Below are 21,991 nucleotides of genomic sequence, written 5' to 3' on the forward strand. Positions count from 1 at the left end.
TCCTTCCAAACATAACAATGGTCATTATGGCCAAACAGTTCTATTTTTGTTTCGTCAGACCAGAGGACATTTCTCCAAAAAGTACGATCTTTGTTCCCATGTGCAGTTGCAAACCGTAGTCTGGCTTTTTTATGGCGGTTTTGGAGCAATGGCTTCTTCCTTGCTGAGCGGCCTTTCAGGTTATGTCAATATAGGACTCGTTTTACTGTGGATATAGATACTTTTGAACTGGGTTCCTCCAGCATCTTCACAAGGTCCTTTGCTGTTCTGGGATTGATTTGCACTTTTCGCACCAAAGAATGTTCATCTCTTGGAGACAGAACGCGTCACCTTCCTGAGCGGTATGACGCTGCGTGGTCCCATGATGTTTATACTTGCGTACTATTGTTTGTACAGATGAACATGGTACCTTCAGGTGTTTGGAAATTGCTCCCAAGGATGAACCAGACTTGTGGCGGTCTACACTTTTTTTCCCCTGAGATCTTGCAGCGCGATCTGCGTCAAAAATAGAACTGACTTCTATTTTAGCCCTTGGCAACGCAGACGCTCGTTGGCGCGCGTGAGCAGTGTGGGTGCAATAATTCAATAATATAGATTTCTAAATGTATTTTGCAACGCTCGCGCACGCAAGTGGTGTAGTCAGCCTGTTAGTGTATGTAAACTTCTGACCCACTGGAATTGTGATACAGGGAATAATCTCTGTAAACAATTGTTGGAAAAATTACTTGTCATGCACAAAGTAGATGTCCTAACCGACTTGCCAAAACTATAGTTTTGTTAACAAGAAATTTGTGGAGTGGTTGAAAAACGAGTTTCATTGACTCCAACCTAAGTTTATGTAAACTTTCAACTTCAACTGTATGCAAGAATGCTGTAGATTGACTACAGCTCGGCATTCAACCACCATAGTCCCCTCCAAGCTCAGGACCCTGCGACTAAACATCTCCCTCTGCAACTGAATCCTGGACTTCCTGACGGTCCGCCCCCCAGGCGGTGAGGGTAGGCAACAACACATCCGCCACGCTGACCACCAACATGGGGTGCCCCTCACTGGTGTGTGCTTGTCCACTCCTGTATTCCCTGTTCACACACGACTGCGAGGCCGCACACGATTCCAACACCACCATCAAGGTCGCTACCGACAACGGTAGGACTGATCACCGACGATGATGAGGAAGCCTATAGGGAGGAGGTCAAAGACCTGTCAGTGTGGTGCCACATCTCCCTCAATGTCAGCAAGACAAAGGAGCTGATTGTGGACTACAGGATACGGAGGGGCTGTAGTGGAGTGGGTCAAGAGCTTCAAGTTAATCGGTATCCACATCACTAAGGAATGAACATGGTCCACACACATGGTGCAACATGGTCCACACCTCTTCCCCCTCAGGAGGCTGAAAAGATTTGGCATGGGCTCCGTATAGTACGGCAACTGCAAGGCACCCGACCGCAAGGCGCCACAGAGGGTGGGCAGTACAGCCCAGTACATCACTGGGGCCGAGCTCCCTGCCATCCAGGACCTCTATACCAGGCAGTGTCAGAGGAAGGCCCACAAAATGGTCAGACTCAGCCACCCTAGTCATAGACTGTGCTCTCTGCTACCGCACGGCAAGCGGGACCAGTGCACCAAGTCTGGAATCAACAGGACCCTGAACAGATTCTACCCCCAAGCCATAAGACTGCCAAACAAGACTGCCAAATCGCTAATCATCTGGCTACCCAGACTACCTGCATTGACCCTTTTTTGCACTAACTCTTGTACTGACTCTCTTGCACACACACTGGCACCCAAACACACGCATAGACACTTTACCCCTACCTGCAGTATATCTACATACAGTAGCTACATCAATTACCTCATACCCCTGCACATCGAACTCTGTACTGGTACTCTCTGTATATAGCCATGTTATTTTTACTTATTGTTTTCGTTATTCACTGTATATTTATTCCTCACGTCACTACACAAAAAAATAAACGTCCTCTCACTGTCAACTGCGTTTATTTTCAGAACTTAATGTGTAAATATTTGTCTCCGTAATCTAGCATGAGTAGGATGGCCATCTGAATCAGGGTTAGTTTGGCAGCTGGGGTGAAAGAGGAGTGATTACGATAGAGGAAACTAAGTCTAGATTTAACTTAAGGTTCAGCAACCTTAAAGAAGAAAGGGTCTAAACAATCTGAACCAGATGTTTTTTTGCGGTCAAGTTTCAGGAGCTCCTTTAGCACCTTTAGCACGTCAGGCCCTCATACCACCCTCATGGAGTCGGTTTCTGACTGTTTGAGCAGACACATGCACATTTGGGACCTGCTGGAGGTCATTTTGCAGGGCTCTGGCAGTGCTCCTCCTTGCACAAAGGCCGAGGTAGCGGTCCTGCTGCTGGGTTGTTGCCCTCCTACGGCCTCCTCCACGTCTCCTGATGTACTGGCCTGTCTCCTGGTAGCGCCTCCATGCTCTGGACACTACGCTGAATGACACAGCAAACCTTCTTGCCACAGCTCGCATTGATGTCCCATCCTGGATGAGCTGCACTACCTGAGCCACTTGTGTGGGTTGTAGACTCCGTCTCATGCTACCACTAGAGTGAAAGCACCGCCAGCATTCAAAAGTGACCAAAACATCAGCCAGGAAGCATAGGAACTGAGAAGTGGTCTGTGGTCACCACCTGCAGAACCACTCCTTTATTGCGGGTGTCTTGCTAATTGCCTATAATTTCCACCTTTTGTCTATTCCATTTGCACAACAGCATTTGAAATTTATTGTCAATCAGTGTTGCTTCCTAAGTGGACAGTTTGATTTCACAGAAGTGTGATTGACTTGGAGTTACATTGTGTTGTTTAAGTGTTCCCTTTATTTTTTTGAGCAGTGCATTACAGACTACAAAGGGAAGCAAAGCCGCGAGCTGCCCAGTGACCCGAGCCTACCAGACGAGCTAATCACTTCTATGCTCGCGTCGAGGCAAAAAATACTGAGGCATGCTTGAGAGCATCAGCTGTTCCGGGCGACTGTGTGATCAGGTTCTCCGTAGCCGACGTGAGTAAGACCTTTAAACAGGTCAACATTCACAAAGCTGCAGGCCAGATGGATTACCAGGACGTGTGCTCCGGGCATGTGCTGACCAACTGGCAGGTGTCTTCACTGACATTTTCTACATGTCCCTGATTGAGTCTGTAATACCAACATGTTTCAAGCAGACCACCATTGTCCCTCTGCCCAAGAACACGAATGGAACCTGGCTCAGTGACTTCAGACCCGTAGCACTCACTTCCGTAGCCATGAAGTGCTTTGAAAGGCTGGTAATGGCTCACATCAACACCGTTATCCCAGAAACAGCAGACCCACTCCAATTTGCATACTGCCCAAACAGATCCACAGATGATGCAATCTCTATTGCATTCCACACTGCCCTTTCCCACCTGGACAAAAGGAACACCTATGTGAGAGTGCTATTCATTGACTATAGCTCAGCGTTCAACACCATAGTACCCTCAAAGCTCAACGCTTTACTAAGGATCCTGGGACGAAACACCCTCTGCAACTGGATCCTGGACTTCCTGACGGGCCGCCCCCAAGGGGTAAGGCTAGGTAGCAAAATATCTTCCACGCTGATCCTCAACACAGGAGCCCCTCAGGGGTGCGTGCTCAGTCCCCTCCTGTATTCCTTGTTTACCCACGACTGCATGGCCAGGCACGACTCCAACATTATCATTAAGTTTGCAGACGACACAACAGTGGTAGGCCTGATCACCGACAACGACGAGACAGCCTATAGGGAGGAGGTCAGAGACCTGGCCGGGTGGTGACAGAATAACAACCTATCCCTCAATGTAGCCAAGACTAAGGAGATGATTGTGGACTACAGGAAAAGGAGGACCGAGCATGCCCCCATTCTCATCGACGGGGTTGTAGTGGAGCAGGTTGAGAGATTCAAGTTCCTTGGTGTCCACTTCACCAACAAACTAGAATGGTCCAAGACAGTCGTGAAGAGGGAACGACAAAGCCTATTCCCCCTCAGGAAACTAAAGATTTGGAATGGGTCCTCAGATCCTCAAAAGTTCTACAGCTGCAACATCGAGAGCATCCTGACTGGTTGCATCAATGCCTGGTACGGCAATTGCTCGGCGTCCGACCGCAAGGCACTACAGAGGGTAGTGCGTACGGCCCAGTACATCACTGGGGCCAAGCTTCCTGCCGTCCAGGACCTCTATACAAGGCGGTGTCAGAGGAAGGCCAAAAAATTGTCAGACCCCAGCCACCCCAGTCATAGACTGTTCTCTCTACTACCGCATGGCAAGCGGTACCGGAGTGCCAAGTCTAGGACAAAAAGGCTTCTCAACAGTTTTTATCCCCAAGCCATAAGACTCCTGAACAGGTAATCAAATGGCTACCCGGACTATTTGCATTGTGTGCCCCCCCCAACCCCTCTTTTACGCTGCTGCTACTCTGTTTATCATATCTGCGTAGTCACTTTAACCATATCTACATGTACATACTACCTCAATCAGCCTGACTAACCGGTGCCTGTATATAGCCTCGCTACTGTTATAGCCATGCTACTGTATATAGCCTCGCTACTGTTATTTTTCACTGTCTTTTTTACAGTTTTTATTTCTTTACTTACCTATTGTTCACCTAATACCTTTTTTGCACTGTTAGTAAGTATTTCACTATAAGGTGTACACCTGTTGTATTCGGCGCATGTGACAAATAAACTTTGATTTGATTTGGGAGATGAGGAAATGTTGGACGGGCAAGGAGGCATGTCTGAGTCAAATAGTAATCCTGACTTAATGAAGTGGTGATTAAGGAGCTCAGCCATGTGCTTCTTGTCAGTAACTGCCACATCATCAACTTTAAGGGACATGGGCAGCTTTGAGGAGGAGGGTTTATTCTTCAGGTCTTTAACCATTTCCCAGAACTTCTTGGGGTTAGACCCTCCTTAAAGTAACTAACTTTGGCCTTCCGGATGTATAAGTGGCTATCACTTCAAACCAACATAGGATTTGTGCAGCTTATGTATGATAGCCTGATCCTACATCTGTTTGTGCTCTTGCCAACTCCATCGCTGTTATTGTTTGTCAAGCCAAACATGACAGTGAGGGACAAGGATGGCTGGCATAATAGAACTGTCAAACCCCCATGCAGGCTGCTGTATGTGTGGACTTATGACTAGCCTGAGTGCACTTATTTCTCATTTGCCAGAACGATAGCCAGTCATCTTGAGTATGCGTGTGCCGAGTCTTTCGCCAAATGCCATTCTTGAGGTGGAGTAACTCTGCAAGATCACAGTCGAACCAGGGGTTGAACCTGTTTTTAATTCTCATTTTCTTTATGGGGGGGTTGTTTGTTAACAATACCACTGAAAACATCAAGAGAAGGTCCAAGCGTCATCAGAGGGCATCAAACTGATTCTATACCATTTTACAGATGGCCGTGAGGGACGAGGATGGTTGGCATAATAGAACTGTCAGACCGGCATGCAGGCTACTGTATGTGTGGACTCGTCTTCCCAGTAACGCTTGGTTAAGTGTTAGGTCAAAATGGAGATGTGCTGTCTCTGTGTAGCGTGTATACTGTTTAAACTCCTTCCATGTCAAATGACGCAGCAGCCCGTCAATTAGGGTTGGCTTAGTGGTGTACAAGGAGATTAAGGATAAATACCAAATGGCATCCTATTCCCTATTTGGTGCGACCAGCGCCCTGGTCAAATGTATTGCACTATACAGGGTGCCATTTGGGACACAGCTTAACATGACCTTTGGCTACTGGGAGCAAGGGGGTCACAGATAAAAATAGTTTAGGCTTGCTCATACTTTGGCCAAGAGAAATTAGAGTGAGCTAGAGATGACGCAGCAAGGGTTAGTATTGAACTACAACATGGAGCGTGATGTCACTTTCTGAACTTGTGAAACCCTTCTGTCAGTCAGATGGATGTTGTTTGTCCCATAACAATCTACTGCTGTCTATATATATATATATATATATCCCTGTTTGTTGACCCTAGATTAATGTCATTCTTAAATTAATAATCACTTCATTTGATCACTTTTATAGTTGACTTGGTGTGCATCCCAAATCGAACCCTATTCCCTATATAATGCACTACTTTTGTCCAAGGCCCATGGGGCACTATGAAGTGAATAAGGTGACATTTGGAACAACAAGGGCACTTACTATAGTTTATTTGGGTGTCTATTTCATAGCCTTTGAGATCTGAAGTTAGTTCATCCTTCCTTCCCCCTTTTAAGAACCAGAGTAAGAGAGAGAATGTCAAAAGATGACAGTGGGGTCCAAATGGTCCCAGCAGAGCGGGTTCTGGCTCCAGAGGCCCGAGTGAACAGACAGCGTGATCGGGCTCACACCACCACAGCTCACCACCTGTCCCAGCGCGGTCACAGCTCTGATCCTGTCACCTATCAAAAGACTGCCCCCTCTCAGCCCTTCCAGCCTGCCTACGTCCACATCCCAGACCGCCACGCCTCAGTACCACACACCCACACATCAGGCCCTGCCTTGGGCCACCACAGTACCCACCAGCAAACCCCCATGGGCCCCCCGGTGGTGGAGGTGGTGCCCCCGAGGAGGAAGGTCAGTGCCGACCACATCTACACGACCCAGAGGGAGACCCACAGGGAGGGCAGGCAGGCGCTGAGAGAAGAGGTCCTCACTGAGGGTCTGCTAAAGAGCAGGAAGGCCGTGCTGCCCTCGGAGATCCGCCGCAGGGAAAAGAGCGTGGACGACCCCCACAGAGGGGAGCCCCAGCTGGTCCCAGGTAGCCGCCAGGACGACTCTGCCACCTCAACCGGCATGGAGTGGGAGAGAACCAGTCGGGAGGACTCAAAAGAGTGGGAGACTAGGCCTCAGGACAGGGTCCAGCAGCAACCGCAGCACTGGTCCAGCCACAACCAGGACACAGAGGAGACCGGTCCAGCCAGGCCCATGGAGATCTCTTCCCACGCCCAGTCCAGACAGCAGCCCCTCCGCCAGCAGAGCCAGAGTCAGCCTGGGCAACATGGAGGCAGTGACTCGTCGGCCGTCTACCTCCAGAGTGGCGCCTCCCTCCCCCAGGCCAAACCCAGTAGCATGGAGCCAGCTGAGCCGCGCAGGCCCCCCAAGCCCAAGGTCCGCACACGCTCCATGTCCGACATCGGCGTGAGCCAGCGCCCGGCTGCCTACAGGAGCATGGAGAGGACAGCAGCCCAGCTGGCCAGGGAGGGAGGGGTGGCGATGTGGGTGCTGCCCAACTTGGAGGTGGGAGCCCTGGACACCAGGGTCTCTGTGGCCCAGCTCCGACACTCGTACCTGGAGAACGCCAACAGGAAGCCAGAGCTGTAGGTGGAACAGCATGGCTACCACTGGCTAGCTACTGACTCTTTAATCTGTTTGATGTGGTTAATTACCTAACACTAATGTAGACCATCCTCCTATTATGAGGCTTGAGGTGTTTGAGCTTGTGTGCATTTTAGGGCAGTGTATTGCATAGTCAAACGTGATATCAAGAGATCTAGGCCTGTTTGAGGTGTAACTTACTGTTTGTTTAGCCACCTGCTTGGACATTCTGTCAGCCTGTTGGGCAAACATGAGTGGTTTGTTGCTGCATGTTGTGCTGTGTGAGGGTTCATACACAATTGGGCTGCTGACAAATTCTCAGATTTTTGGGACCGATAATATTTTTGGGGTGTGATCGTGCTCTAACCTAGATTGCTGTGGAAGACGTACTAAAAGCATCATCAATATCGAACTGCCCTTGCCATTTGTTCTCTCAATATTATTCTCCTTTTATGTTGCCGTCGTCGCTATATCCATCCCTAATCACGACCCTAAAAGGGAGCTGACTAAAGTAGAGCTAACTGCTATGGAAGTAGATCCGGCTGCTGGGAGCGCTGATCGCGAGCGTGGTGCGGCAAGGAGGCCGCGGCGCTACATCACCCCAGGAGACAACCGCAAGTCCTCTGAGAGGTTTAGCACCCAACCCATCACCTCTGCAGAGTGGCTGGAGTTTGATAGGTGAGAGTATTAGGATTCAGCCCAGAGTGGCTGGAGTCTGATAGGTGAGAGTATTAGGACACAGCCCAGAGTGGCTGGAGTTTGATAGGTGAGAGTATTAGGACACAGCCCAGAGTGGCTGGAGTCTGATAGGTGAGAGTATTAGGACACAGCCCAGAGTGGCTGGAGTTTGATAGGTGAGAGTATTAGGACACAGCCCAGAGTGGCTGGAGTCTGATAGGTGAGAGTATTAGGACACAGCCCAGAGTGGCTGGAGTCTGATAGGTGAGAGTATTAGGACACAGCCCAGAGTGGCTGGAGTTTGATAGGTGAGAGTATTAGGACACAGCCCAGAGTGGCTGGAGTCTGATAGGTGAGAGTATTAGGACACAGCCCAGAGTGGCTGGAGTCTGATAGGTGAGAGTATTAGGACACAGCCCAGAGTGGCTGGAGTCTGATAGGTGAGAGTATTAGGACACAGCCCAGAGTGGCTGGAGTTTGATAGGTGAGAGTATTAGGACACAGCCCAGAGTGGCTGGTGTCTGATAGGTGAGAGTATTAGGACACAGCCCAGAGTGGCTGGAGTTTGATAGGTGAGAGTATTAGGACACAGCCCAGAGTGGCTGGAGTCTGATAGGTGAGAGTATTAGGACACAGCCCAGAGTGGCTGGAGTTTGATAGGTGAGAGTATTAGGACACAGCCCAGAGTGGCTGGTGTCTGATAGGTGAGAGTATTAGGACACAGCCCAGAGTGGCTGGAGTTTGATAGGTGAGAATATTAGGACACAGCCCAGAGTGGCTGGAGTCTGATAGGTGAGAGTATTAGGACACAGCCCAGAGTGGCTGGAGTCTGATTGGTGAGAGTATTAGGACGCAGCCCATCACCTCAGCAGAAGGGCTGGATGGCTGGAATCTGATGGGTATTGAAGGCCCTGAGTGACTGGATAATATCCACATAAGACATATGGTAGGATCACCAGTGGGTGTGATACATGCTGGAGGTTAGATGGATTTTTAAGCTCTCAATACTTGGATTGTTTGTTCTCTTGTGGGTAATTTGAACTGTGCCTTATAGCAAAAGACCACTATTGAATTTTGTCTTTGTTGTCCCTCAGGTCTCATCTGACTCCAACAGAGCTACAGAACCCAGAAGGCAAGTATCCATGGAGATTTGCTTCATTTAGTTACCAATAACACTCTTAATTTAAAAAAATCTTAGTTGCCTCCCCATCTAACAGCACAATGGTTGAGGTGAACGATAGCTTAACTTGCCTAGATGAATTGACTTTGTCAGTCAGGGAAATACAGACACAAACACTTCACAAAGTTATGAATATAACTACTGTTCCCTGAAAGAGGGACATGAGGTACACAGCTATGGAGGATCGAACTCGTGAGAGTGTTGGCATCCTAGCAATATTCCAAAACGTTATACTCTTCTCCAACCAATTTGTGACGGATTTTCATGCAAATGTTCTAAATTCTGCAAAAAACAATATGTGCATTTTCCCACCAGAGATGTGTTTCCATCAAACTGCTCTAGCCAACAGCTGGCAATTACAGTGCGGGTAGGCTACCTACACTATGAGATTATTATAGACAAGAGCGATTTTATTATTTGTATTTGTCAAACAGCAGTCACGCATCGATCATCATGTCATCAGAATAAGACCCTTGATATTTATTGGAAAGGAGCACCCTGTGAAGTTCATCATTTATTTAATCTGTAGCCTAATAAACTGCAGGCTTTCCCGAGTCCTAGTCGGCGTACCACACAACATATCCCGTGACTCAAAATTCCCTTTGATATGATGGGGCTTATATCAATATTTGCCCATAAAGATTCTTCAACTGCCATTTCTCGCATAATTATTTTTACTAACAAACAAATTGTCTGACGGCTTTTTTATGAAATTGTCCCGGCATTTCATGTTTCCATCTGCCCATCATGATTTTTTTTTTTCATGCGTCAGGTAATTAATTCATGGTTGGATGGAAACGTGGTGTATGTTGTGATCTGACATTGACATCAATTTTCTGCCGTTCCTTTTTCACAGCTGACGAAGACAAGCTTGATGAGAGAGCTAAGATGAGTGTGGCTGCTAAGAGGTCCCTTTTTAGGGTACAGTATCTGCCTTGTGTGTAGTTGTCTACATTTAGGGACAGTTTCCCGGACACAGATTAAGCCCTGAACTAGAAATATATTTCAATGGTCGTCCTCCATTGGGCCTGCTTTTCAGTCCAGGACTTGGCTTAATCCGTGTCCAGGAAACCAGTCCATACATTATATTCCCGTTGTTTTATGTATGTTGTTGATGAGCTGCGATTTACTCCTTAGGACTGTTCCTCTTCGATTCCCTTCACAGGAGCTAGAGAGGATCACCGGTAGCGTTCCCAGACCACGGTCCCGTGACCCCGCCGTGGAGAGGCGTCTGTTACGAGTCAAAGACCGCTCGCACACACAGCCTATCACCGACGAGGAAGTGGACATCGCTCACATGTACGTCACCCTCTGATCATTACTGAGCGCCACTAAGGTCATTTTGTTAACAAAGCAAGGGTTAAAAAATGTGGCTTGAGGACAGATGGTGAACAGAAAGTGACACTATCTCTTAACTCGCTGTTTCTTAACTCTCTCTCCTAACTCTGTCTGACTGCTCTGTCTGTCCTTGTCTGTCCCCTCTTTCCTGGACATATAAAGTGGCCCTGCTATGTCCTCACAAACGGTGATGGTCCACTCCACAGTAGCACCTATCCCCAGCCCCACTGTAGTCAGCACCATCACAACCAGGTACGGGTGACTGCACTGTGTGTGTGAGGGAGCACTGGACATGGGTTTACCTTATTGATATCCAATTACAGCAAACGCAAACAAAAATCTACATTCCATTCAGCTTTCATTTGGCTTGTGACATTGCATGGAATGTAACGTTCATCTGTGATTAATATGAAGATATTATTGATTCATTCATAGGGTTGCAAAATTCTGGTAACCTTCCCAAAATAGATGGGGGGGGGGTTTTCTCCAGAAATCCTGGTCAGAGGATTCCGGATGTTCTGCTTATTCCCTCTGATTCCAGGAATCTTCCAACAGGGATTTCTGGAATTTTAGGAAAGTTACCAGAATTTTGAAACCCTATTCATTCATTTGTAGTTGTTTTCTCTAGAGCAGGGATGGGCAACTAGCTGTATGCCCCCGATCACCCCAAAACATTTTATTTTGTATTTATTTTTTAGGAACTGTCGGTCTCAACTTACTGTTGAGAGTTAGACTAGTAGAATACACGATGACATTTATAAATTTGGTTGTGCATCAACAGTTCTCTCATGTCAGCAAAAATGTTTTAGATTGGTAAAGTTAGTCTAGTGGGCAGCTATTTAAACTTGTAGTAATCATGGTCAAATTACCGACTGGGGGGAGGCTACCATTGATATCGTTAGTCACTCTCACTCAGATATCATATTAAGAACTGCAAACTTTTCTCCGCCAAATGGCAAAATGAGTAGAATTACATGAAATTAGTTTTAAAGTGGCTAAATCTTCTCTCCTCCACAATGTGTAGAATTGCAGCAAACTTGCTTTAAAACTGCTTTTTTTAAATGATCTGTCCACTGTCAAGAGGGGGGGCCGCCAAAACATTTTGCTTAGGGCCGACTAAAGGCTGGTGGGCTCTCTGACTGCGTGGGTGGGTATGCAGACTGATGCCTCATGTCATGAGGAGTTATGATTTTTTTTTTTATTGCTCCCACCTCCATCAAACTTGCCAATCCCTTCTCTAAGGATACAGGTTGAATGTATTTGGCAGGCAGACTGAGGATACAGGTTGAATGTATTTGGCAGGCAGACTGAGGATACAGGTTGAATGTATTTGGCAGGCAGACTGAGGATACAGGTTGAATGTATTTGGCAGGTAGACTGAGGATACAGGTTGAATGTATTTGGCAGGTAGACTGAGGGTACAGGTTGAATGTATTTGGCAGGCAGCTGTCTGCACTACAGTGCCTCCTGCTGTTGGTCGTGTTCAGTTGTCTCACATTACCTCGCTACTTTTGCTAACTCACTCACATGTTGCTTGCTTGTTTCCCTGGAATAGCTGTGTGAACCAATGACATATATAAACCCTGGATTGCTGATGCTAAGTATTGGCCATTCAGAGGCTTTGAAGCTACCGGTCGGCCATATTGGCACTCCCTTAGTAGGAGCAGTCTTCCCATAGGAATGAATGGAATTCTACAGTATTTCAATTCAAATACAATATGACATGTATTGAATTATTTGTTTTTGTAGTGGGGACAGTAACATTAGTACTCGAATAAAATACTTTAAGGAAAATGTATTTTTATTGGTATGTTTAGCTCACGTAATCTCTTAAAACTATGCATTAAGGTGTCTGTAATAGAATGACGTGTCAAAACGAATATCGACATTAATAAATAAATTTCTAATGCTTCCCCCAAAACATTTTTACAATTGAAGAGGAGTACCAAGATGGCTGCGCCTTGTGTCTTCAATACAGCGACCCCTGTTTGTCACCCAAGGTTTATACACATCTTTGGTGTGAACCTCATAGACGGGTTGGTTGTTTAGCAACTTTTTTTTTTTTTTAACTAGGCAAGTCAGTTAAGAACAAATTCTTATTTTTGATGACGGCCTAGGAACAGTGGGTTAACTGCAGAACGACAGATTTTTACCTTGTCAGCTCGGGGATTCGATCTTGCAACTGTCACGCCCTGACCATAGAGAGCTTTTTATTCTCTATGTTGGTTAGGTGTGACAACATAGAAACATAATCCCTTAGATGACCCACCATCTAGGGGATTATGTTTCTATGTTGGCCTGGTATGGTTCCCAATCAGAGGCAGCTGTTTGTCATTGTCTCTGATTGGGATCATATTTAGGCAGCCATTTCCTCTTTGTGGGATCTTGACTATGGATAGTTGCCTGTTAGCACTTGTTAGCTTCACGTTTCGTTTGAGATTTATTGTTTTGCTGTGAGTTTCACTTAGTAATAAAAAGATGTGGAACCCAGATCACGCTGCGCTTTGGTCCACTTATAACGATCGTGACAGCAACATTACGGTTACAAGTCCAACGCTCGAATCACTTGGCTACCTGCCGCCCCAATGTACTAGATCATATTTCTCAATCATTAATAAACATTTCCAGGTGAAAGCCAAATGCCATAGCTTTCTGTGGGGGGAAACATACATTATTCAAAATATTACTTTATTGCTAGATTGATGAATACAGCCATAACAAAACAGTGCAAACAGCTGTCAGCTCAAGAGATTCTAATACCGATAGGTTGCAGAACTACGGGGCAAAACTGACGGGGTTGGATTAGTTTGTTGAAAACATACATTTGCACAATGAGCACTTGTTGTCTCTCAAAATGATTGTTACAGTTTTTGGTTAGCTAACTGGTGAATTTTTGCCTCTTTAGCATAGACATGACATCAGTCAAAATACTCAAAATAAGTAATGGGATCAATAACAAGATACAACGAGCCGAAACAAAACACCTACAATTCTCCACAAGGCAGCTTCCTGTCATTTGTTACTAGCTATCTGACCGTTCAGAATCATAACGTTATTTGTCACATGCGCAGAATACAACAGGTGTAGACCTTACAGTGAAATGCTTACTTACAAGCCCCTAACCAACAATGCAGTTTTAAGAAAATACCTACAAAAAAAGTAACAGATAATAATAATTAAAGAGCAGCTGTAAATAACAATAGCGGGGCTATATACAGGGGGTACCGGTACAGTGTCAATGTGCGGGGGCACCGGTGTCGAGGTAATTGAGGTGATATGTACATGTAGGTAGTGTTATTAAAGTGACTATGCATAGATAATAACAGAGTAGCAGCAGGATAGAAGGGGAGGGGAAATGCAAGTAGTCTGGGTAGCCATTTGATTAGCTGTTTAGGAGGCTTGTGGGTAGAAGCTGTTGAGAAGCCTCTTGGACCTAGACCTGGTGCTCCGGTACCGCTTGCCGTGCGATAGCAGAGAGAACAGTCTATGACTAGGGTGGCTGGAGTCTTTGACTATTTTTAGGGCCTTCCTCTGACATCGCCTGGTATAGGGGTCCTGGATGGCAGGAAGCTTGTCCCCGGTGATGAACTGGGCCGTACTCACTACCCTCTGTAGTGCCTTGCGGTCGGAGGCCGAGCAGTTGCCATACCAGGCAGTGATGCAACCCATCAGGATGCTTTCCGTGGTGCATCTGTAAAACCTTTTGAGGATCTGAGGACCCATGCCAAATCTTTTCAGTCTCCTGAGTGGGAAAAGGTTTTGTCGTGCCCTCTTCACGACTGCCTTGGTGTCCTTGGACCATGTTAGTTTGTTGATGTGGACGCCAAGGAACTATAGGGGGAAGAAGCTTGTTCTAACACAATATATTCTTGACTTAAGTATCTTTCAACTTTTTTCTCAGCATCACTGCTTCCACTATTGTTTATACTCTTAAAGGGATAGTTCACCCAAATTACAAAATGACATATTGTGTTTCCTTACCCTATAAGTAGTCTATGGACAAGGTAATGCAGGAATCCATGCTTTGGTTTTGTTTACCTGGCCACTGTCTCCAGATGTAATTTTGTAATGTGGGTGAACTGTCCCTTCAAGTTCATATGTTGAAATGTGTCACACGTCTTGTGATGCTGGCTGAGGGAAGAAAGGTCAAAAGGTGAAGTCAGTTTAAAACTCAGTGCATTGGTCAGGTTCCCGTGTGGGGCGAGTGTAGCACCCAGGTTTGTTTACCGACCGAGGATACACTTAAGATGTTGACAGAACCAAACGACCAATATTCTCTACTACAGATGGCCAACAGCATCATCAGTTTGACTAACTACTTCAGTGTAGTCTATACACATCTACTTATAACTGCTGTTGCCACCCCACGGCTGCATCCCGATTCTACACCCTTCTCCAAAAGTATGCACTTGCCAATGCTTACACCATCCTGACCGCTGCGCTCTCGACCAATCCTGTGCTTTTAAATCCATGACAGGATGTGTGTGCAATTGCAAGGGGGTGGAGAATCAGGATGCAAACCATGCTTTGATCAGGAATTTGTTATTTACCTTGGTGCTATTCACAGGATACGTGTATCTGACTATTAACAATGTCGTTTTAACAGAATGTGTTGAACTAGTTACTCAAAACTTGAAAATAAAGGAGAGCCGCACACTCTAGGAGCTCAGATGCAAAAATGTAATATCCAACGTTTCGACAGCCAAGCTGTCTTCATCAGGGTATAATCACAAACACTGCGGGATGACTCATTTATATAGTGTCAAAAGACACACAGGTGTCGGTAATCATGGCCAAGGGTGGCCTAATCATTGGTTCATTCTCAAATATTAAAATGGCATACAAAGAACAGCATACAAAAAACAAATGGATAGCATACGATCATAGATTCATTTAAGACTACACAAGCTTACAAACAATTACAATGGCAAAGTCACAAGAATGGCTTCAGATCAAAGTCTACGTTGAGACCGAAGGGAGCAAGGGTCTAACTAGTTACTCATCCAGAATGTCAACATTCTCTAGAGATTGTACAGTACATGCATTACATATGGCCCTGCAGCTGTTACCCAAAGCAGCACAACATGCACTCATTGTGTGTGTGGTTCCTCCTCCCAGCTTGCAGGAGGCGTCACAGCACGGCTCCAAGGTGCGGAGCATGGGGGAGCAGGAGAGGGAGGCCCGGTCAAGGCAGGCAGGAGAAGGACCAGGGCCTGAGAGGATGATGGAGGACCTGGGTCCGGATGAGCCTGACCTTTCCACTCTCAGGTACAGGGAGACAATGTGCTCAACTCCTAGTCTGCTTCCCAAACGGCACCCTAAGCTCTATACTGTATAGTGCAGTACTTTTGACCTGGGCCCGTAAGTGCCATTTGGGACACAGCCTTACTCTCTTGTGTAAACAAATGAAAGTGTGCTTAGAGCCGCCCAAAAATAAATCACATCAAAAGTGATTTGCAAAAGACCTGATCTGATTTGGCCAAAATACCAATTAGTGGCAAAATATCCGAATTGTGCAGCCTGAGTAAAAGCAGCCTATTTAGGGAATATAATGCTATTTGGGTCACACCCACTGATTTACCATCTCCTGTCCTGTCCCAGCCTGGTGGAGAAGATGGCCCTGTTCAACCAGCTGTCCACGCAGCCCTCCAAGCCTGCCGCTAAGGGGGCTGGGGCCTCCAGGGTGGACACCCGCCAGCGTAGGGCAAACTCCCGCTTCCAGACCCAGCCCATCACCCAGGGAGAGGTGGATCAGGTAGGGAGTCAATCACTCCTGTTATCCATTACCCAGGTAGAGGTGGATCAGGTAGGGCAGGGGTGTAAAACTCCACGGAGGGATGAGTGTCTTTTTTTTGTTGCTTTTTCCTTTCAATTCATTTAGACCTAGACAACCAGGTGAGGAGTTATTTACTAATTACTGACCTTAATTAATCAATCAAGTACAAGGGTGGAGAGAACCCGTAGACACTTGGCCTTCTGTGGAACGAGTTTGACACGTGTGGTAGGGAGTCAATCACTACTGTTATCCATTACCCAGCTAGAGGTGGATCAGGTAGAGAGTCAATCACTACTGTTATCCATTACCCAGCTAGAGGTGGATCAGGTAGAGAGTCAATCACTACTGTTGTTATCCATTACCCAGCTAGAGGTGGATCAGGTAGAGAGTCAATCACTACTGTTATCCATTACCCAGGTAGAGGTGGATCAGGTAGGGAATCAATCACTACTGTTGTTATCCAGGTAGAGGTGGATCAGGTTGGGACTCCTGCCCAGATAGAGGCTCTCTTCACCAGGGACTTTATGGTCTTCTTCCCTGTTGCTCTTCAACACTGCAGCCTCTAGGTGTCACACAAGTCAAGGAGACGTGACTGTTGTACAAACCAATATTTCATTGCTGAATTGGTTCTAATTACATTTAGGGTTAAGGGTTTGGTTAAGCCAAGGGGCCGTTTTTGGCTTTGGTTAGTCGGGCTGTCAATGGGCTGGTGGCCAGGAAAGACCCCTTAGTCTCTACACAAGTCAAGCTCTACACTGACAGTATCTTGTTATACACAAACGTCTTTGCCCTGACACAACTACATTTGGATCATACTTTGTAAAAACTGAAGAACTCACACAACTATTCAAGATGAGCAGCATGTTTTTTATTAGTTCAATACAACAACATGAAGTCATGATGTGTCTATACAGGAGATGGATCCTATTGGTACCTCTCCTCCTCCTCTGTTGACTAATGAAGAACAAGTAAGACGCAAGCAACCTGCCTAAACACTGCTGCTGATTGGTAGTGTTCTACTAGCGGCGTTCTAGGGGCACGGGGCGTTCTAGGGGCACGGGGCGTTCTAGGGGCACGGGGCGTTCTAGGGGCACGGGGCGTTCTAGGGGCACGGGGCGTTCTAGAGGCACGCGGCATATGCTTTCGCAGCCTGGCGACCAATGATGTCCATATGTCTTGGTTTTTACTGCTATGCTAATATTGTAGATTCTGAAATGCTCAGGACCTCATAGAGGACGTGATTTTCAGCCTTTTCTTTGACAACGTGACGTAGCTCCACAGTGCCTCGTTCATATAGGAATGAAGAACCACAATGCCTCGTTCATACAGGAATGAAGAACCACAGTGCCTCGTTCATATAGGAATGAAGAACCACAGTGCCTCGTTCATACAGGAATGAAGAACCACAGTGCCTCGTTCATACAGGAATGAAGAACCACAGTGCCTCGTTCATACAGGAATGAAGAACCACAGTGCCTCGTTCATACAGGAATGAAGAACCACAGTGCCTCGTTCATACAGGAATGAAGAACCACAGTGCCTCGTTCATACAGGAATGAAGAACCACAGTGCCTCGTTCATACAGGAATGAAGAACCACAGTGCCTCGTTCATACAGGAATGAAGAACCACAGTGCCTCGTTCATACAGGAATGAAGAACCACAATGCATCATGGTTGTACTTGCTGACAGAACGTTGGCATGAAAGCGACCGTAGTGTTTGGTGAATACGATGATATTCTGCCTCCAAGATGTTTTATTATAATATTAGGAAGAGTTCTGCTCTTCTAAAATGCTTGTCCAATGACTGACTAAGAATGCATGTAGACTTTAGTAATTATATTTATGAATGTATTACTTTTATATTTGTATATACGTTTTTATGCAAAGGCTGTCTTGTCCTGCACACAGAGTACACTCTAAAGGTAATTAGATAAAACTGGCTGGAATATTTTAGGTTTAATTATAAATGCGTATGTCGATTTAGAGAACATCAAATTTCGACCCATCGTCAAAGATTGCAAGGAAGTTGTGTTGTGCACAAGTGAATGCAGCTGCTTGTTGTAAGGTTGTACTGCAGGTCAATCAGATCTGGATAAAGTGGTGACTATTCACAGAAGAGAATCCTAAAAAAGCGGGAGGAATTATAATGCATGCCATTGTAATGCTATGATAATGCCCTACTAAAGAGAGTGGCCACTTACACTGAGTGTACAAAACATTCAGTACAGCCTCAATTCGTCGGGGCGTGGACTCTACAAGGTGTCGAAAGCGTTCCACGGGGATGCTGGCCCGTGTTGACTCCAACGCTTCCTTCCCACAGTTGTGTCAAGTTGGCTGGATGTCATTTGGGTGGTGAACCATTCTTGATACACACGGGAAACTGTTGAGCAAGAAAGACTCAGCAGCGTTGCAGTTCTTGACACAAACTGGTGCACCTGGCACCTACTACCATACCCCGTTCAAAGGCACTTATATGTTTTGTCTTGTCCATTCACCCTCTGAATTCCACACATACACAATCCATGTCTCAATTGTCTCAATGCTTAAAAATCATTCTTTAACCCGTCTCCTCCCCTTCATCTATACTGATTTGAAGTGGATTTAACAAGTGACATCAATAAGGGATCATAGCTTTCACCTGGATTTACCTGGTCAGTCTATGTCATGGATGTTTTGTATACTCGGTGTACATGCTTTCCATTGAGAGAAATTAATGCTTCATTGATCATTTCTAATGGATGGCTATGACTTATGAATGATGGCATTATTTATATGACAGGTTTATGTTTTCTGAATTACCTCATGGCCTTGTCTGAAGCAATATTTTGTTTAGAGTTGGCGATGGTCCATGTTTGTTTTTTAGGTCTTAGCTTGGACAGCTGCCCTCCTTGCTCTGATATCTTACTGCATCTGTTCTAACTGCATGCTGTCCCTTCCCCCTGCCCCTCTATCCCTTCCCCCCTGCCCCTCTATCCCTTCCCCCTGCCCCTCTATCCCTTCCCCCCTGCCCCTCTATCCCTTCCCCCCTGCCCCTCTATCCGTCCCTCTATCCCTCCCTCCCCGTCCCCTCTATCCCTCCCTCCCCGTCCCTCCCTCCCCGTCCCTCCCTCCCCGTCCCTCCCTCTCCCGTCCCTCGATACCTCCCTCTCCCGTCCCTCTATACCTCCCTCTCCCGTCCCTCTATACCTCCCTCTCCCGTCCCTCTATACCTCCCTCTCCCGTCCCTCTATACCTCCCTCTCCTGTCCCTCTATACCTCCCTCTATCCGTCCCTCTATACCTCTCTCCCGACCCTCTATCCGTCCCTCTATCCCTCCCTCTATCCGTCCCTCTATACCTCTATCCCGACCCTCTATCCGTCCCTCTATACCTCTATCCCGACCCTCTATCCCTCCCTCTATCCCTCCCTCTATCCCGACCCTCTATCCCTCCCTCTCTCCCGACCCTCTATCCCTCCCTCTATCTGACCCTCTCTCCCGACCCTCTATCCCTCCCTCTATCCCTCCCTCTCTCCCGACCCTCTATCCCTCCCTCTATCCGACCCTCTATCCCTCCCTCCCCGTCCCTCTATACCTCCCTCTCCCGTCCCTCTATACCTCCATCCCCCCGTCCCTCCCTCCCTCCTCTATTCCTGCAGCTGAAGAAGGGAGACAGGGTCAAGCTAGAGCCGTTGTCCGCTTCCTTGGTTCGCTCCGTGGCATCTGTCACCTCACAGGTCTCGGTTGCCACAGTAACCACGGTGACCTCCGGCATGGGTGACCACTTGGGGAAATCTACGGCCGTCTCCTACAACCCCCCTGCCCCTGCCCCCACCACTACCACTCTGGACAGGGGAGGGGTGAGGTGTGTCTTTATATTATAACAGTTCTAAACTGTATCAACTAATTCAGCCTTCACTACTATTGATAGTGTATTGTTGCAAAATTGAATTAAACCTCTGTCGCACGCTCTCTCTCTCTCTCAGGTACTTCAGCCTGACCCAAGGTGGAGACTCCTCCAGTGTCCCTGAACCAGATATGTACTCCCCTGGCCTTTCCCTGTCAGAGCAGCAGCAGGCTCACAGCAGAGGAGACAGAGGAAGGGCTCCTGGAGCCGGTCGCTCGTTCACTGGCTACAGAGGGAGAGAGGAAGAGGAGGAGGATGTATCGGAAGGAGGGGCCGGAGAGGAGAGGGAGAGCCGTACTGGTCCTGGAGGCAAGGAGAGCAGAGACAGCGGGCAGCAGCGGTATCAGCCCACAGCCCCAGAGCCCCAGCCCCAGAGCACCACAGCCCCAGAGCACCAGCTTCCTCAGGCTCAGCTGCGGCACGCCAGTGGTAGCCATGGAAGGGGTGAGTTACAGGTGGAGCCTAGACAGTAAGACCGAGACAGTGAGAGAGACGGCAGCAGCAGAAGCACCTCCCTGCAAAATGAGGTAGCACAGGAACTACTTGAGACACACAGAGCTGCAGCACAGAGACACACAGAGCTGCAGCACAGAGACACACAGAGCTGCAGCACAGAGACACACAGAGCTGCAGCACAGAGACACACAGAGCTGCAGCACAGAGACACACAGAGCTGCAGCACAGAGACACACAGAGCTGCAGCACAGAGACACACAGAGCTGCAGCACAGAGACACACAGAGCTGCAGCACAAAGCCACACAGAGCTGCAGCACAGAGCCACACAGAGCTGCAGCACAGAGCCACACAGAGCTGCAGCACAGAGCCACACAGAGCTGCAGCACAGAGCCACACAGAGCTGCAGCACAGAGCCACACAGAGCTGCAGCACAGAGCCACACAGAGCTGCAGCACAGAGCCACACAGAGCTGCAGCACAGAGCCACACAGAGCTGCAGCACAGAGCCACACAGAGCTGCAGCACAGAGCCACACAGAGCTGCAGCACAGAGCCACACAGAGCTGCAGCACAGAGCCACACAGAGCTGCAGCACAGAGCCACACAGAGCTGCAGCACAGAGACACACACAGAGCTGCAGCACAGACACACACACAGAGCTGCAGCACAGAGACACACACAGAGCTGCAGCACAGAGACACACACAGAGCTGCAGCACAGAGACACACACAGAGCTGCAGCACAGAGACACACACAGAGCTGCAGCACAGAGACACACACAGAGCTGCAGCACAGAGACACACAGAGCTGCAGCACATGGAGCAGAGAGAGCAGGGAGCTCCTCTCAGCTACGGTTGGAAACACACACCATGTATGTCTCCCAAATAACACCATATTCCCTACGTAGTGCACTACTTTAGACCAGAGCACTATGGGACCCTATTCCCTACGTAGTGCACTACTTTAGACCAGAGCACTATGGGACCCTATTCCCTATGGAGTGCACTACTTTTGACCAGGGGTGAACAAGCATGCATGTAGACCAGAGGACTATCTACTTATGGTAAATTTGTCTTAACGCCTAATGCTTCTGTGTCCATCACATCACAGAAGACATGGCTGAAGACATGGCTTCAGTACTGAATCTAATGAGCATTTTATGTATTTTTTTTTTTTTACATACATTTGCCCCCGTGGCTTCCTACGTTTGCAAAAGGACTGCCACTGTTACTGACAGGCTGTTTGTGATTGTGATTCCAAATGAAAATCAAGTAAATGATTGTAGGCTGTGGCCTTGCTGGTAGATCAACACAGACACTGTAGTAGGGTTGACCCGTCTCTCTGTCTGGAT

The 21,991-nt window shown here is 47.4% G+C and overlaps 2 protein-coding genes across 2 annotated transcripts in view; both read left to right on the forward strand.

Annotated features, from left to right (window-relative positions):
- LOC139550224 (supervillin-like) overlaps nt 1-21,991 on the forward strand; it is a 100,297-nt gene that overhangs the window by 41,461 nt on the left and 36,845 nt on the right. Inside the window, 8 exon segments of the mRNA XM_071360951.1 lie at nt 9,100-9,137; nt 10,042-10,106; nt 10,351-10,484; nt 10,686-10,775; nt 15,642-15,791; nt 16,125-16,278; nt 19,938-20,143; nt 20,265-20,629. Coding sequence (XP_071217052.1) covers nt 9,100-9,137; nt 10,042-10,106; nt 10,351-10,484; nt 10,686-10,775; nt 15,642-15,791; nt 16,125-16,278; nt 19,938-20,143; nt 20,265-20,629 — 1,202 coding nt within the window.
- On the forward strand, nt 6,261-7,333 carry LOC139551367 (supervillin-like). The gene has a single exon (XM_071362854.1). It carries the CDS (start codon nt 6,266-6,268, stop codon nt 7,331-7,333), a length of 1,068 nt encoding a protein of 355 aa, XP_071218955.1. The 5' UTR covers nt 6,261-6,265.

The sequence above is a fragment of the Salvelinus alpinus genome, chromosome 23, assembly GCF_045679555.1.
Source record: "Salvelinus alpinus chromosome 23, SLU_Salpinus.1, whole genome shotgun sequence".
NCBI lineage: Eukaryota > Metazoa > Chordata > Actinopteri > Salmoniformes > Salmonidae > Salvelinus > Salvelinus alpinus.

Excerpts from the sequence above, each read along its gene's own strand:
- LOC139551367 (XM_071362854.1), top strand. The coding sequence starts at position 6,266 with ATGTCAAAAGATGACAGTGGGGTCCAAATGGTCCCAGCAGAGCGGGTT.